Consider the following 17,734-nt stretch of genomic DNA (forward strand, 5'->3'; position numbering starts at 1 on the left):
TGTGTGTGTGTGTGTGTGTGTGTTTTTGCTGACGAAGGCCGATGGCCAAAATCTGTAATTGTGAGAGTCTTTTGGGTGTGCCTGTGTGCAACTCAGCATCTCCGCTATATGGTGAGTAGCAACTTCCCTTCTCTTAATATTGTTACATTCGATCCTGGATTTTCCATAGTTTGATTTTTGCCAAACAGAAAACACTATTCATTATTTTTTTTACGTGAAGTGGAAACACATAATATCACACGAAATGGAAGTGGGAAATCCATTTACCACCAGTTATAATACCTTACAAATATGCCATGGTAATACGTGTACCACCATAGGTTTTGGTCCTAAGGACTTTGTCCAAAAGCTGATATTTTCCAACAGTCAGCTTCCAGATGTGGCAGTCTGCCACTCAACACCTATGTGGTGAATAGTTACCCATCCTAATTCATATTGCTTCTCTAGGAATTTATGTACAATTAACTTGATAAGACTGCTACAAAGGCATTGGATGAAAGACAATGCTTACGGAAACTGCATACAGTCTGTGAAGCTCAAATGCAGTGATGGGAGACAATTACCATGAGGGAAGGGACTGACACACACACACACACACACACACACACACTACAAATAACTACCTGGTACTGTCATACAATGATGAGAAGAGTATGGCATATGTCTTAGCCACATTATTTAGAAATAGTTATGCAGTAGTTTGCAGTATTTGTATTAGAAATGTCCTCTGAAATATGAATGATGGAAAAATTGGGTGCAAGCTCAAAGCCAAGAGATACTTCAGTATCCTAATAAAGTTCAGCTCATAGTTCTGTTAATACTAATAAGCAATTATTTAATCTCACATAGTTTCCAAGTTGAAAGCAGTACCTGGCCATGTACAAAGTTAGTTAGGAAGGTAGAAAGCCATCTGAACTCTGTCTAAAGAAGAAACCACAGAGAAGGTGACAACATGATGCTGTGAAGAAATTTGCACCTTTGTCTCTGAAGTTGACATGTTAATATAACCACTCTTTGTAATAATTTGGGCTTGTTCTTTACTTCTTGTTCAGTGTAGCATATTTTCATATAGTTTATCTAACAAAAATGCCTACTCCTCCAATCTAGTGGTGTTATTTTCTGTTACAAGATTGCCCTTGTCCCTTTATTTCAATTCTATTTGGGAAAAGTGCAGTGGACCTGAGTTATTGTGTACATGTAGGGAACAGTAGTCTGCAGAAAGAACAGTGCTTTGAAGCAGTACATAATCTGTTCTTGAATTAGTTTATGCTCCAATCTCTTAATATGAGTGCTCCAGTTAATACAAACAGTTTACAGCTATTATTTTGGGGACATTCTGTGTGCTTGTTCTACACATCACACATTGGAGCCCATATCACTGGCTGGACAAATCAGTTGAAATGTCAGAGGAGCATTTGGGCCTGCACCTCAAATTTCTGGGAAAGCACTGTAGTACTCAAGCCAACTTCTTGATTGAGGACAGAATTACTTTTATTGTACCAACTGTAGTGTTAGTTTTACTGAGATTCAATGTAGTGCAACTTTTATCATTTCATTAATCAAACAATAGTTTCATACAGCTTATCTTGTGTACCACAGCAAACATCTCATTTATCCTTCTTCACTCATTGAATTCCTCTATAACAAGTTACAATACAAATTGCCAGTATACCCATATTAGAATGAGTCCCTGAGTGTATATATCATTTCCATTAAAAACCACGAACAACTAAGCTAAGTGTTGTGGCACCATGACATGTAATCCACAAGTGTTTATGATAAATTTTGGCTAAATTCTGTATTTACATCTCTTTCTTTTATGTGAAATGTATACAAGAACTTGAGTGAAATAATCTCAAAGAATTGGAAACAAGTTGGGTAACCCATTTAATCTGTCTTGTTTACAATAAATAACATAAGGAACTGGAGCTCCAATAAGATAAGAGGGGTTTCCAGGTCCAATAAATTTTGAGTTTAGCTCCAACTGGAAACTCATTTGTAAACATCCCATGAAGAAGTGTTTTAATCTTCCAGTTTTCCAAGTGTAATTCATCTTTCATTTGCATTGACAATGTTCCTGGGTGAGCCATTTTATGTTGTCTGTTACTTCCTATTTCTGCATTCCTGCCTCTTTATATAAAGTACTATTAATTTTATTGCATAAAAGGGTATGGACTTCCTCGAGCTACATTTCAATGACAGTTAACAATTTTGTAATGTACATGATCTTATGAAAGCAGGTTGCATAATCAGGTGTATCTGTGTTCTTTAGTAATGACCTTTATCTTTTTTGCCAGCTGCCGAAAACTGTGCTGCTGCCCACATCTCTCCTCCCTCCCCGCCCCCCTCCTCCTACATACATACATCCTGAAGAATTATAATATGGGACAACCTATCCGTATCATAGGTACTGCAAAGAAATGTGGGCCTTAAAAAAGGTCCATTTTTAGAAAATATGAATTTATGATGTGGATTTTGGTGCATAAAGATTGTAATTTATTTTTAAAAGCGTTATTAATTGCAATTTCTCCATGTAATATTCAGACTTGTATGTATTTGTCATTTGCGAAAGCCATCATATTAATGTCTCCATGCAAAAAAGTAAATAAATAAAGGAGGCAGGTTTAATGATAAAATTAAATTTGGCAAGGCTATGAGTACAGAAATTTGTCATTTATTAATTTCAATAAAAATACATTCAAGTATTATTCTTCAGTCAGTAACATCAAATAGTGAAAACATAATACATTTGTTCTACAAACTATACACAATATAAGATGAAGACAATCATCATTCACTTACAAAAATGGAAATGCAATAACAGAAATGCACATAATGGAAGTAAATAGGATTTTTCCTGGTACAATGAACAGCACATATCAAGTAGATGCTTCACTACAAGAGTAGTGACATGAACCTGGAGCTGTGCTAATGCAAAATGAGTGAAATAAAAGAGTGTATTTCACTGACACAGATTGGCTGGTGTGCTTAAGCTGAATCTCATATGCCTATGAAAGATATATTTTTGCAAGACAGGTGCAGGCTGGTAAGAGTGCAGAGGAGGATCAAAAGAGCCATTTATTAGGGTGGTTGTGAGTCTTTACTGTTGGGTCACCTGTAACATCAGAGAAGCAGGATATACCACCAGTAAAACCAGCTACCCCCAACCCTAAGTGTTACATGTGCAAAATTAAACAAAACATACCGTGCAGAAGAGAGATGAGTTGCCTAAACTTGTATTAAAAAAAATTTAATTTGAGGCACCCTAGGGAACTGAAACACAAGGTGTTAAGATAAAACATTTTCAGTGAATATGGAAAAAATTTTAGTTGCTTGTGCAATGCTGATGTCCGTAAACCAATAACAACAAAAATCCATGTTCCTGTCTGCTACTTGACATATGAGCTGCATATTACACCGCTTAGTAATACAGAGTAAATCACAAACAGAATCAGTTTAAGTGCCTGAGGAAGACAAAACAGTTTGAAGTGCTGAGGAGAACACCAGAATTTCTGCACAGCAGTCGTACTACTGAAAAACCAAAGGAGATAAGAAAATCAGAATGGAATACATCATGTCTTACAATGACACCACATTTGTAAATCTTGTTTTTAAGATGTAGCTGTTACAGTGCAGTTCTGCTTTATGAATGATTTAAATCTCCTAAAATTGATTGCAGCCTTTGCTACACACAACTCAGTCAATTAAGTTACAGAACGTATTTTTAAAACATATTAACACAGATACTATTTTGATTCTGAAATTTGTTTTAAAGCTACTTCTTACTATCACATTAAAATTAGCTGAAGAATTGAGTACATTCTTGTGTACAGATTTTGAGAGATATTTGAGGACTGCAGTTTAATATCATGTATCATAAAAATACAGACTGTGTGCTGATAAAACAGGTGAGACATATATACAAAAATCTATGGAAAACAGTGTGAAATGAATTCTTGTACTTCTCAGTGGTCTCTGGAATTATTTATGAAATTTTCTCTTTGTGTAAATGGAAACAGCAAGTTGAGGCTGAGGAGTAAAGCTGATGAAATGTAAGCACTGTGTGTAATGAGTGTTGCATCTGGATTCCAGATGCACTGTCAAAACCAATGATGGTGCACACAAGAATAAACCTGAGAGTTTGAAGCAATTTCACCAGCAACACATTTTGCAGAAGTGACGGTGACAAACTCCCCCAACTGCATCCACTTCCATTACAAAGGTGCACACACCATCCTCTGTCTGCCTGCCAGAATAGCAGATCTTCAAACGTATCGGCGTGGGTTCTCACGGAGGGTCTGGTAGTAGCTGTACACGACCAGCAGGAAGTACACACTGAGCACTGAAACAGGAAAGTGTGAGAATGTAAGATTACAAGCAAATCAAATCATGTTGTACTACTGCAAACAAGTCAGAGTGTCTAGATATGAGAAAATTAAGCATTTTGTTTAAATTGAAGTAAAGTGGAATTTTCTTCAAGAAACTGTTGAAGCCTAACAACCTCTATGCTGTATTAACAATACACTGACATACATTGCTTAACACTTATGAAAGATAAATTTAACACTTTGACAACCAAGCCTGAACATAACTCAGGCCATAATATTGTGTACCTGACTATAGTTCGAGCTACAACTTTCTTGATTCATGCGTTACCTTTCACTCATAAAGTGGACTCATTTCATATGAGAACAATGTACAGCCACCTCGCTACCTGCCCATCACATGTGCTGCCTACTGGTATCAGTTTCCAGAACATTGGCAAATGTAACACCTTATAACATGAATGGCTGATCAACATGTGATCACGGTGATGTAATTTCAAGCATGTACTTATTAGATTTCACAGTTTGATGTAATACTGCTACAAATATGTCATGTTTGTTCGGTGAGCAAGAAATTTTGGAAGCCCAAGAGGAAGAAATTACTCATTAACTCATCTAACCTTTTTTTTGTTTGAAGGATAATTATTTTCTGTAATCTTTATTTTACAGATTTAATCCCTGTCAAAGAACTGAAGTAAACACGAAAATAATTCTTTAAGCTTACTGTTTTTAGTATGTACTAGTCTTGATGATATATCAGTTACATATGTGCCAGTGACACTGTAAATGATGTCATAGATGGCCAGTTTTCTAGGTCCAACATTCTTCTACATCAAGGGCATCCATAGCCAGTGGCAAGGGGGGAGGGGAGGGGGGAGGGGAGGGGGGAGGGTGTGCTCACATGAACTGCAAGGAAAAGAAAAATTTTAGTCTAATAAGGCATTTTTCTTTCAAGAAAATGATTCAAAAGTCAGTATTGTACCACTGCCACTCTTCTAAAGTGTTGGTGAATACTTCAAACCCCAGGTCTAGTGGCTGACCTCCCTTCAAAAACATTGAATGTTGTGATTCAGTTCAAGATTGCCCATTCAAATTTTATTGTTGATGCTGAACTATGTAGTGAAGGGGTAATGCACAGAGTTAACGTGAGTGATCCCAGGTATTTTATGTTATATGTGCATAAATAAGTACACAACTGAAGTGCTATTTGTGGAAATATGTAGATATAAAAAGTCATTCTCCTGGGTAAATTTGTTTACATGCTAATAAGCAAGTCACATCATCATCATCATCCTCCTCATCATCATCCTCATCATCATCATCCTCATCCATGGCAGCAGTGGGCATCTTCCACTCTACCTATATTCCTCCATTCATTGACAAATATGGAGTTTTTTTAATCATCTCTCTTGAAATTGATATTGCAGCATTTTATGCAGCGATCTCTGTCCTCTCACACCTAAGTAGCATGCCACTGCAAATTAGATTGGTTTGTATCAAGCACTATTTTTCTACATGCCATTGTTTTCACTTCTTGCTCTCTGTGCTGTTTCTTTTTGTTTTATCAGTTTAGCAACGATACTTGCATTCCATGTCACTAAAGCCATTTTTGCTATCACACTGTGGAATCAACTTGATTTCTTTCTTGATTTGTTTACCAAGTTTCCTTTATAATATATCATTTTATTTATAACACATGGTTAGATTCTTTTTTGTGTCTATTCAATTTGTAACTAGTGGAATGTCATTGAAATTTTTTTCTGCAGATACAGCCATTGCCTCTGTGTTAATTTCTGAGTGGTTCCTTGTCTATAACCTTCACTGTATGCCATTCATATCTGTTTTCTGCTACAGGGTTATTTACAGCAATGTGTGTAATTTTTTTGCACCAAGTTGCTTTTTTCTTTAAATATCTGGATTATTTGGGTCATAATAACAGCTACGATAGATCTCATCCTTACATAATGGAACAGAATTTTAAAAAATTGAGCACAGAAATCAGAGTGGCAACTACCTTTTGAGGCAGCTCTTGATACCACGACAATCCACTGTTGCCAAATTGTAGATCTGTATGTTGCTGTTAAATTCTAGTAGGTGAACTGAACAAAATTAGAAACATTTCAAAAGGCTCCACGTATCACCCGGTCTCAAAAATGAAGTAATGCTTTTTGACAGTACATTGTATCAATCACAGAACATCATACAGGAAAGGGCCAACAAAACCAGGCACAAGTAATGAAAACTAAATACGAAGAGAGAGAGATAGATAAGGAAGGGAGGGGTTACTTCTTTGGTGGTCAGCTCTCACCCTACAATAATAGTAATAATAATAATAATAATAATAATAATAATGGTAGTAGTAACAATACGGAGAATTATGCAGTGTCACTGTGCGAAGAAGAAGCAGAGTTACTGTGCCACCAGTCACTTTACAGTTTTAGAATTAGGAAGTAAAATGTATTTGTATTAAACTGATTGAATTAGTCTAACATACATTGTGAAAATTGCTTCCTGTGATGTTTCTAGCACCACAGACAAGCAACTATAGCACCAGTCTCTCTAATAATGGTATACTTACACACATAGAGGACGACAAAAACAACTGCAATAATGCCAGCAGTAGCAGTTTCAGCCACTGCGATGAGAGCAATGCATGTGATAATGCCTACGACAGTTGATGCTATGACCACCAGGGTTTCCACAACCACCCATGGAAGTAGCATGCCAGCCTTTTCCTGAAATGTAAAAGAAAAAGCTGACATTACTGGCAAAAAATTTGCTTCCTTAATATGTGTTTTTTGGGAGAACTATGTATCTGTCATGTTGAAAACAAATTTCCTCAGTCATGATGATTAAAAAAGAATTATTTCAAAGAACTGAGAAAACGTGCTTTTTACCAAAATCAGATTACAAGCTGCAGGAATGGAGCAAAAAGTTTCAAAAAGAAATTTTGTTCTGTTTCTGATGAATAGTGTGTGTGCAGTAAGAGACTTACCTGAATGGCTCCGAAGAGGAGAAGTATGCCACAGATAGCCTGGATAATAGCAAACACGAGTGTTACTATTAGCTGCGTCTTAGTAACTGAAACAGCATGAAAATTATTAGTTGTGTTTCTCATAAGTGGGATATTAATACAAAAGGCAATGAAGGAATCACTACAAAAATCTGTAATTGTAGTATATCTGAATTCTGCCAACACTGTCATGACATATAGTAACAAGGTGGTTTGGTAACTCAGTTGGCACTACATAAGCTTGTTCACACATATGAGCCCATAACTGTTTCTGGTTATAATTTACTTATTGTATTAGCTCTATGATTATAATTATATTTCCACTGGGGTGCCTGTTGTTTGTAATTAATCCTTAGAATAATGGTTTGTATTTCTGTGAAAGAGAAGGAAGTGTGATGCAATTCTCATATTACCCTACCTGTGTAATTCTCTTCATGTCTGCATAGCTACTTAAACCTACATCTGTTTTACTGTTCAGCATTGGCCTCCCTCTGCAATTTTAATCCCGCCAATACCTTCCACTTCCAAATTAACTATCTCTTTGCATCATGATCCATCCTATCAACCTACCCCCTGGTTAGATTCAGTACTACTTCATTAGTTCCAATCATCTAATCTTCAGCATTCTTCTCTAACACCCCGTTTCAAAAGCTTTTGCTCTCTTCTTTCCTGTGTTGTGTAGTCTCATTTCTATGTAAGGCCACATTCCAAAGAAATACTTCCACTGTCACAATAATTGCCAGCTTGAACTCTTTCCTGCATCTTACTCCCTAATCTAATTCCTGCAGTATCACGTGATTTAGTTCAACTACATTCCATCATCCTTTTTTACTTATATTGTTGTCCATATTGCAACCTGCTACCAGACACTATCCGTCCCATTCAACTTAGTTTGCAAGTTTTTTTTGTACCTTTGACAGAATGTCATCAGCAAATCTAAATGATTTTGTTTATTCTTCCTGAACTTTAACTGCTTTTTTCAAATTTATTCTTTGTTTCCTTAACTTGCCTGCCATTGTACATGTTGAATAAATTATGGGATAGACTACAATCATTCTGTCTTTCTGCAATTGCTGTCTTCATTTCATGTCCTTCAATACTTCTAACTGGAGTGTGGCATGCGTGCAAGTTGTATATCACGTTTTGCTTCTTGCATTTTGAAAGTGGTAACTTCAGAATTCTGAAGACTCGTTTTACATGAAGCAGGCAGTTTAATTACGCCAACATCCCCATGTGTCTGAATAAAATTTAATGCACTGCATTTCAAAACACCGTTGATATATCACCATGTGTTGTTTGTGTCTGTTACTCAGAGATAAGTTTGATTATTCTTCTAATGTCACTTCATGGAGTACTGCAGCCCATTAAAAAAAAGGAGTGCAGTAAGGTAGCTAGCCATGAGTTTTGTCTACAAACATAATACAAATCATATTTTTAGCCCATCTGGTATGAAAAATCTTGTCATGCATTGAATCAGACATTGAATAAGGCATTATTAATGAGTCCCTTAATGTAAAACCCCAAATTATCTCAATTTTATTATTTTGATAGAAACTTAAAATCCTGAGTACTCTTGTAGCTTAGGAATGGACGTAAAAATAAAATAAAAAAAGAAATCTGCGTACATCTGTCAACACTGATACTAAGTGTCTGGCCACTAGAGGACATCTGATCATACATTTATAGTCTGGCTGCCATGTTTTGGTTGAGGTAGTTGCCACTACATATTGTCTTCACTGTATGCAGTTTCTGGTACTCGACAACAAAATGTGCACTTTCAGCCCCTTTCCTTGAGTGAGACAGTGCTTTCAAAAAAGGATGGCTGTAGTGATCCTGAGTTTGATATTGAATTTATCAGTACAGAAAATGAAGAACGATGTGACGTTACTTCATTAGAGATGTAGTGATGACAGTTCCTCACACGAGTGACAAGTGCGGAGCAGTGGTACAAGATTAATACATGCACAGTGCTCTGTTCTGCTTCTTCAAGGATTATGTACACAGGAAATCATCGTGAAAAACAGACTGCATAGCTACACAGAAACTAAAAAATGACTTCTAGTTTAAGGATATTTTAGTCAAAGTCCATAACGGGAGTATACTCAGGATTTTATTACTGGTGATCTTCAATATTTTGTAAGTCAGTATTTTGAGCTTTAAAATCTCTCTTTGTATGTGTATCTGTAATTATATTCATTGCAGGACTTTTTTTATAATAATTTTAAAAAAGAAAATCATTATTGTAAGGAATTACTGAATTAAAGTTGTGTGAGAGGTATCTGAAACCATAGTTATGTTAAATGCTAACAGCTTTCACTCTGGAAGCCAGGAGAACCACAGATATTCTGTTATGCGGTATGCTAACTCCACATTCCTCACCTTTAGTCTTGTAGGGTAGCGCTTTATTCACTGTCCTGGTCAAACTGCCATCACTGCCCTTCAGTCCAAAATCGTTGTCTAATTTCTCAGCTGTATCTCTAAGTTGCTTCTCAATATCTGTATGTACAAGGCTGTTAAAGTTATCTATGGCATAATTTAGATCTTCATCAACATACTGATGGGTGTGCAAACTGTTCGCTGTTGTTGCAATCTGCACGAGGCTCGCAATCTGCAATGGAAAAAGAAATACATTTGCACTCAGTTGGTTCCAGGTTATGGTTGGTACATTATAATTAACAATTTTATACAGAGTCATAGTCTAGCTCCTTAGTGATCAGCCTTTTTGTTCAGAATTAAATAGGTGCCATACAGAATAGTTTGTATCTTTGCTGAAAGTAGAAATGGAGACACAGTCACCCCTTAAGTTCAGAAGGTTGCCTATGGGCATGTGTAGCAAAACGAATGAAGGGAAAGACAAGCACCTGGTCAACAATATGGTTTCCAATTTTCTTTGAGTATTCAACAAACGACAGTATTCAACTCTTCATATAGGTTACTAATCAGGAAGTATTTTCAAGGTGGTATAAAGAACTGAATACCAATATTCTCATCTCAAAAATTATGGGAAAAGATGAGAATCATGCTTTAAGTGCCTAGATATGAGCCATTATGCTGTGGGATATTTCATGGTGATGTTATTGTACATAAGGCAAGAAAAGATTTAGTTTATATTTCTAAGACAGTGCTCCACAGCTGAAGCAGTCTTAGGTTTTTATGGCTGTAATGTCATGGAATTTGAACTTGAAAACTGCGAATAGTGCTAACTGCAAATAGTGCTCCCAGCTATAATATACCTTCTTTTGCCATGTGGAGAAGCATATAGCCATACTCCACACATTTCCAATAAAGTCCAATTACTGTGACTCCCTTTAGGTGAATGTGCATCTCCCATACAGTTGTAAGTTACCAGTATTGGACAGACTTTGATCATGTGTAAATGCCCAAGGAGAACATTTGCCAGTGTTATAGTTCACAGACAATGTAACCTTTCTGTGTGGATGTAAGAACAACTTAGGGTTGCTGTGGAAAGGCACAGACAGTAAGCTTTTGCAGAACACAATGTGTGGGTTAACAAAGGAAAGTCAAAGGTGAATAGTTACTTTCTGAACACCAAATAGGGGGCGATAAAGTGTAGCAGAAGTGATATACTTCCATCTAGCACAGAAGGTCACACAGAATGGCTGAAACAAGGAAGGCAACAGTGGAATGCTGGCATAGGCTAGTAAGTTTCTTTAAAAAGCTCTGTTGACAAGGTTTGATGATATGGAAGTGGGAAATCAGTTCCTTGAAGTGTACATCTGGGATGCTGCATTATGGAGAAATGAAACATGAACCACTGTAATTCCGAAGAATTAGGAGAAAATGATGAAGGAAAAGAAATTGCAGTCATCTGAAATGGAATGCTATTGAAGAATGTCAGAAACTCTGTGGGCAAACAGTTCCATTGAATAAGCATGTTCTAATTAGAATATGTAGTAAAAGAAGTGTATGAAAGGACCTAAACAGAAGAAGGGACTGGTTGATGGAATATCTGCTACAGCATCCAGGAATAGTTTAACTGGAAGTGGAAGGAGCTGTGGAGCGGAAAATAGGCTTGTAGAAAGAGGACTTGAATATGTAAAAATGCTATGGAGTATGTCGCATGTGGTAAGAACTAGGTAGGGGTGTGAAGGTTAGGCAAAGGTGCATCAAACTAGTGGAAAAGCAGACAGCTTAAAAGAAAATCATTTGGCACTGGAAAAGAGGGCAGTAGTGAATTACAGCAGTCAGGTGCAGTAGTCAATGCAAGGAAGCCACATTACTTTAATTACTATGATGATGTCTGTTTTTTTTTCCCCCTGTGTACTCACCACATACAAGACAGCAATGATGATGGTGCCCGTCTTCAAAGAGCACCCACAGCAACACTGGTTGAGAACTGCCATGTCTGCAACTCTTTCTGGTTTTGTGATGGGGACGTAGCTCTGTAACAAAGGGATGATGGTCAGATTCCATGCAGAAGCCTGAAGCATATCCAGAAATTAAATGTCGAAATACATAGTTGTCATTGGCAACATTGTTTATACTACACACATTCTTTGCTTTCTGCTTATCCTTACTGTTATTAATATATTATTTGTATTTCTCTGGTTGAGATTTGTGATGTGTGTGAGCATAAGTAACTGCCTCCTTTGTGTACCCAACACCAGAAAGAAAAATTATCTGCACACTTCTCTAGTGTATCTAACTACACTATGTGCAGTTGGGAACCAGCCCATCATTTGTCCAAATGAGTGTGACAGTCACTTAAAAACCCACCTCAGGCTGGCTGGCGTAAATCAGCTGTCACTGGTTGCTGCACAAATTCTATATAGGACCAGCTTGCCTCCCTGTCTTGCAAAAACATAGCTTTCAGAACTGGTGTTTCTCATTTATTGGTAGCCACAGCAGTATCTGCTCATAACTATAATTCAGCATCTGAATATTGGAATCACAAGCAATCTTTTTGCAGGCTAACAGGACAAAAGTTTCAATTAGGGTGATATATCAACTAGTGTTATATGTTGTCCTTTCTACTTAATGACAGAATGAGTGAAGTTCTGTTTTTGTTGACGTGCTTAAAGCATTTTGTCAAGTAAAAAAATTAGCATTCATTATTGGTAGTGTCTTTGATTATCATTTATTTTTTGTGTCTTCTCTGGTTTTGGACTCGGCATTTACATTTTCTGTTACATCTTCAGAAACAGCAAGTGACTGTGTTGTAGTTAAGCATAATGTTTAAAGATGAAATTCAACAAAAGTTGAGCAATGACAATGGAATAAATTTGAATTAAATCAGGAAATACTGAAGGAATTATATTAAGAAATGGGACATGAAAGTAGTGGATGAGTTCTTATTGGGGCAGCAAAATGTGTGATAATGGTGAAGACAGAGTGGATATGAAGTGCAGACTGGCCAAAACATTCCCAAAAAAAAAAAAAGAAATTTGTTAATATATGAGTGTTATTACGTCATTTGAAGGTAGCAGGTGGTTATAATTGAAGTGCAGCTATTCAGGGTGGTTCAATGTGGGCTATAATTATCGCTTGGCAGTGGAACGTAGTAGTTATTCTAATATGTTAATGCAGAATGGATTTACACTGGAAAAGAATTAGTTCCAATTTAGGCCATCAAATGCGAATCTGGCACTGCGAATGAATGAATGAAAGACATACAGAAATGTTTCCATACGTAATGCATCAGGAATGAGACATGGGCTGAAAAGCTGAAGCAATTGAGAAAGGTGTAAAGTTGATTTTATTATTAACCACCACTTACACAACCAAAGATTTTGAAGAGATGCTGCACAACCCTTGATTGTTCCTTGTAGCCATTGCCGGAATTAATTCTTTTTCCAACGTCAATCTGTTCCACATTAATGCACTGAAACACCTACCAAGTTTCTCTGCCATATAGTAATTACAGCCTACATTGTACCTCCGTGAGTGAGCACCTGGTATTAGTTTAAAGTGTAGCACTGTACAGAAGTGAAATGTAGACATAAATACTGCTGACAGAATAGGGGCTTTTAATAAGTGGTATTCCCGAAGAAAGTGGAAGATGATATGGATTGGCCTGATAACTAATTAAGTACTTAATCGAATCAAGGATAAGGATGTATACAACAACTCAGTGGCGACTGTTGCGCAAGAGCACAAGCGCACACTAACACCCTAACTTTTTGACTCCTTGCGGATTTATTGGTTATTTTTCTTTGAATGCTGTTCAGATGTTCACCGTATCTGTTCCGCTGTGCTACGTGGCTCCTCTCGAATCGGGTCAGGTTCGCGAGCACACCTGCACTTGTGCCCCTATAAAGGAGCTTTTGCGCAGGCGCGACTGGTGTGACGTAATTGCATTACCGGCCGAATACATGCGGATTTGATGGACAATGTGCATGATTCACAGCGTGCACGGCTAGCTCTTACCACGCAACTACAAGTTTACGTCAGTGCGTCTCGGTGGTAGCACGCTGTAGCAGACTTTTATCCCAGTGGATTGGCATAAATCCCGCTAGACATTAGCGTATTCCTCAGATATAGTGTTGTAGTTTTAATAATAGATTTTTCTATTTTGTGGGATTCTGAATGAGATAATATACGTGTTCTGGATTTTATCATACAGTAATCCGTTTGGGTCACTGAGAACCATGGAGCACATCGTTGTCGATTCTGAGACTGTGGCATTTATTGATACTTCTGAAGTCTGTTTATTGATCATATGGTGTGTCAGGTTTATCTATGCTCAGGCCCTCATCGTATACATGAAAATTCACGAAATCCTGTCTCACTGGTTTTTCTGATATTCACTTAAATGTCGGGTCGAGGACGATGTGCTTTTGGCCTTTATGGCTCTGAGATCCTCATCTGTATTCTCGTCAAATGACCTTTGTTGGTTGTTCACTGTGCAGGAATCGGCTTTCCTGTGCAGCGTCGACCAGAACTGTTGAATGTTTTAACTGCTTGCAGAAAAGGAAATTACCAGGAAAAGTTGGGCGCAAAGGAATTAGGGCCACCCACACCAGATCCGTAGTCGGAGAAAGTACGAAATAAAATAAACGTGACTACAAACGAACATTTAACCAAGGAGTATATAACAAGCTAAGTTCTTGTGGGGGTGCTACTTTAGAATGTGATTTTCAGCCTGGAAGTTAATTTGGTAACTAATACACATATTATGGATCTTGTTTATTTGTCCGACAAATAAAAGCACGAAGACTCCCAGTTACACAGAAATGCGAAACCGAGAAGAGTGAAAACTTAAACATTACTTCGTTCTTGCCATAAAGTGTACTTAATTATGTACAAAACAGCAAAATTCCACAAAAACTATTCTTCCTTTTTCAGACAAGTTACGCGTGTTGTAATTATTATTTTATTATTATTACTATTGACAGTGGCTGAAGTGATAAGAGCAACTGCATATTTATTTCGCACTATCATATCTGAATTTAAAAATGTGTAAACAGCCAGAACGTACACTTACCTGCCATTGCCACAACTTGACTAAAAAGACGAATCGGTTGATGTGGTATATTCTGCAACACGAAGGTTCAAAAAAATGTCTCTGAGCACTATGGGACTTAACAGCTGAGGTCATCAGACCCCTAGAACATAGAACTACTTAAACCTAACTAACCTAAGGACATCACACACATCCATGCCCGAGGCAGGATTCGAACCTGCGACCGTAGCGGTCGCGCGGTTCCAGACGCGCCTAGAACCGCTCGGCCATTCTGGCCAGCGCCAACACGAAGGAATCGACATTTAATGATGGACGGAAGTGTGAAGGGTAAAGGGTAAAGGGTAAAAATTGCAGGGGGAGGCCAAGGGATGAGCGCATTAAGTAGTTCAAATGCATGCGGGTTTGCAGTGGTTAATCGAAACTGAAAATGCTTACGTAGGACTGAGTAGCGTGGAGAGCTGCATTAAACCAGTCTTCGGACAGAAGACCAAAACAAGAACAAAAACATATCTTTTTAGGCTCTTGTCGCAGTTTTACTGCTGTAATTTCTACCGTGACAATTTTCACCTCCCACGTGAATTCAGTTGACGGCATATTGTAAACATTGCCAATAGAATGATTGCGGTATGTCGAAATGGCAGCTCACGGCACCATTGGCGAATGGGTCATCATACGATATGTTGTGGCGTCAATTTGGTTGTACGTAAAATTCCGGCTTCATCGCACGGTATGTTGTGAGAATGAGAATTCTTATAGGGTCGTATAGGGTCTATATCGTATGCTAATGACGGACGCAGTCCCTAGCTTCAACGGCAATGTCGTAGTGGTGATGTGATTGCCTTGGTTCTACAGCCGTCTCCTCTAGAGAGCCACTGAACTGTACGGTTTCAGGGCACATGCGCAGTACGGCTTGTGCCACGCCCAGTTGGCGCTGGCTGGCTCGCTTTCTTCCGGCGTGACGCCATTACGACGTGACGTCAGAGCTGATGTGGGTCGAGCTGTCAGGCGGCCAAGTATACGCGCCAGGCGTTCTTCTGGGCCGCTTCGCTCGAGCTGTAGCATTCGGAAAGAAAGCAGGCTTCTGGGGACTATTGCACTAGAACATTCAATTATGTTTTTGATTAACGGCACAGTTACAGGATACAGGTTGCGGGCATGTTCACTACAACATAAATTTATTTTTATCGATTCAGCTTCAAACACACGTATCCTCCAGCACGCATTTGCATTGCCAAGAGTACATATACTAAATTATGACGCTGGCCTTCCACCGGTTAGTAAGCATCACTGACAGTGATAATTCTATAACTTTTACAACTACTGGAAAACGGACCTGCAGAAATTATGTGATTCATAACACACTACTGGCCATTAAAATTGCTACACCACAAAGATGACGTGCTACAGACGCGAAATTTAACCGACAGGAAGAAGATGCTGTGATATGCAGAGCATTCACGCAAGGTTGGCGCCGGTGGCGACACCTACAACGTGCTGACATGAGGAAAGTTTCCAACCAATTTCTCATACTCAAACAGCAATCGACCGTCGTTGCCTGGTGAAACGTCGTTGTGAAGCCTCGTGTAAGGAGGAGAAATGCGTACCATCACGTTTCCGACTTTGATAAAGATCGGATTGTAGCCTATCGCGATTGCGGCTTATCGTAACGCGACATTACTGCTCGCGTTGGTCGAGATCCAATGACTGTTAGCAGAGTATGGAATCGGTGGGTTCAGGAGGATAATACGGAACGCCGTGCTGGATCCCAACGACCTCGCATCACTAGCAGTCGAGATGACAGGCATCTTACCCACATGGCTGTAACGGATCGTGCAACCAAGTCTCGATCCCTGAGTCAACAGAAGGGGACATTTGCAAGACAACAACCATCTGCACTAACAGTTCGACGACGTTTGCAGCAGCATGGACTATCAGCTCGGAGACCGTGGCTGCGGTTACCCTTGACGCTGCATCACAGACAGGAGCGCCTGCGATGGTGTACTCAACGACGAACGTGGGTGCACGAATGGCAAAACGTTACTTTATCGGATGAATCCAGGTTCTGTTTACAGCATCATGTTGGTTGCATCCGTGTTTGGCGACATCGCGGTGAACGCACATTGGAAGCGTGTATTCGTCGTCGCCATACTGGCGTATCACCCGGCGTGATGGTATGGGGTGCCATTTGTTACACGTCTCGGTCACCTCTCGTTCGCACTGACGGCACTTTGAACAGTGGAAGTTACATTTCAGATGTGTTACGACCCGTGGCTCTACTCTTCATTCGATCCCTGCGAAACCCTACATTTCGGCAGGATAATGCATGACTGCATGTTGCAGGTCCTGTACGGGCCTTTCTGGATACAGAAAATGTTCGACTGCTGCGCTGGCCAGCACATTCTCCAGATCTCTCACAAATTGAAAACGTCTGGTCAATGGTGCCCGAGCAACTGGCTCGACACAATACACCAGTCACTACTCTTGATGAACTGTGGTATCGTGTTGAAGCTGCATGGGCAGCTGTACCTGTACACGCCATCCAAGCTCTGTTTGACTCAATGCCCAGGCGTATCAAGGCCGTTAATACGGCCAGAGGTGGTTGTTCTGGGCACTGATTTCTCAGTATCTATGCACCCAAATTGCGCGAAAATGTTATCACATGTCCGTTCTAGTATAATGTATTTGTCCAATGAATACTCCTTTATTATCTGCATTTCTTCTTGAGGTATGTCGTGTCCCACTGACGTGTCCTGAGAGGGAGTGGAAGGACTGCGTTGGTGCGCGTCAGAGAACTTACTTGGCATGAGGTCTCGGTGGTGTGAGCCGCCAACTCCTCACTGCTCCGTTGTAGAGAAGGCTGCAAGGTGAGCTAGAGTACGGAACTCGGATAGGATCTTAGGGAAGCTTTCATGTATGAACACTCGATGTATAGAACGATTATACTGGAAGTATCCCTGGCACTTGTGATTTAAA

At 39.0% G+C, this 17,734-nt stretch overlaps 1 protein-coding gene across 1 annotated transcript in view; it reads right to left on the bottom strand.

Annotated features, from left to right (window-relative positions):
* Positions 1–2,652: 2,652 nt before the first annotated feature.
* LOC126424996 (uncharacterized) overlaps positions 2,653–17,734 on the bottom strand; it is a 35,181-nt gene continuing 20,099 nt past the window's right edge. The window contains exons 2-6 of the mRNA XM_050087894.1: positions 11,628–11,741; positions 9,718–9,946; positions 7,321–7,406; positions 6,904–7,060; positions 2,653–4,342 (exon numbers count right to left, since the gene is read on the bottom strand). Coding sequence (XP_049943851.1) covers positions 4,266–4,342; positions 6,904–7,060; positions 7,321–7,406; positions 9,718–9,946; positions 11,628–11,702 — 624 coding nt within the window. The 5' untranslated portion in view covers positions 11,703–11,741 and the 3' untranslated portion in view covers positions 2,653–4,265. The remainder of the gene's footprint in view (positions 4,343–6,903; positions 7,061–7,320; positions 7,407–9,717; positions 9,947–11,627; positions 11,742–17,734) is intronic.

Source organism: Schistocerca serialis, chromosome 10, assembly GCF_023864345.2.
Source record: "Schistocerca serialis cubense isolate TAMUIC-IGC-003099 chromosome 10, iqSchSeri2.2, whole genome shotgun sequence".
Classification (NCBI taxonomy): domain Eukaryota; kingdom Metazoa; phylum Arthropoda; class Insecta; order Orthoptera; family Acrididae; genus Schistocerca; species Schistocerca serialis.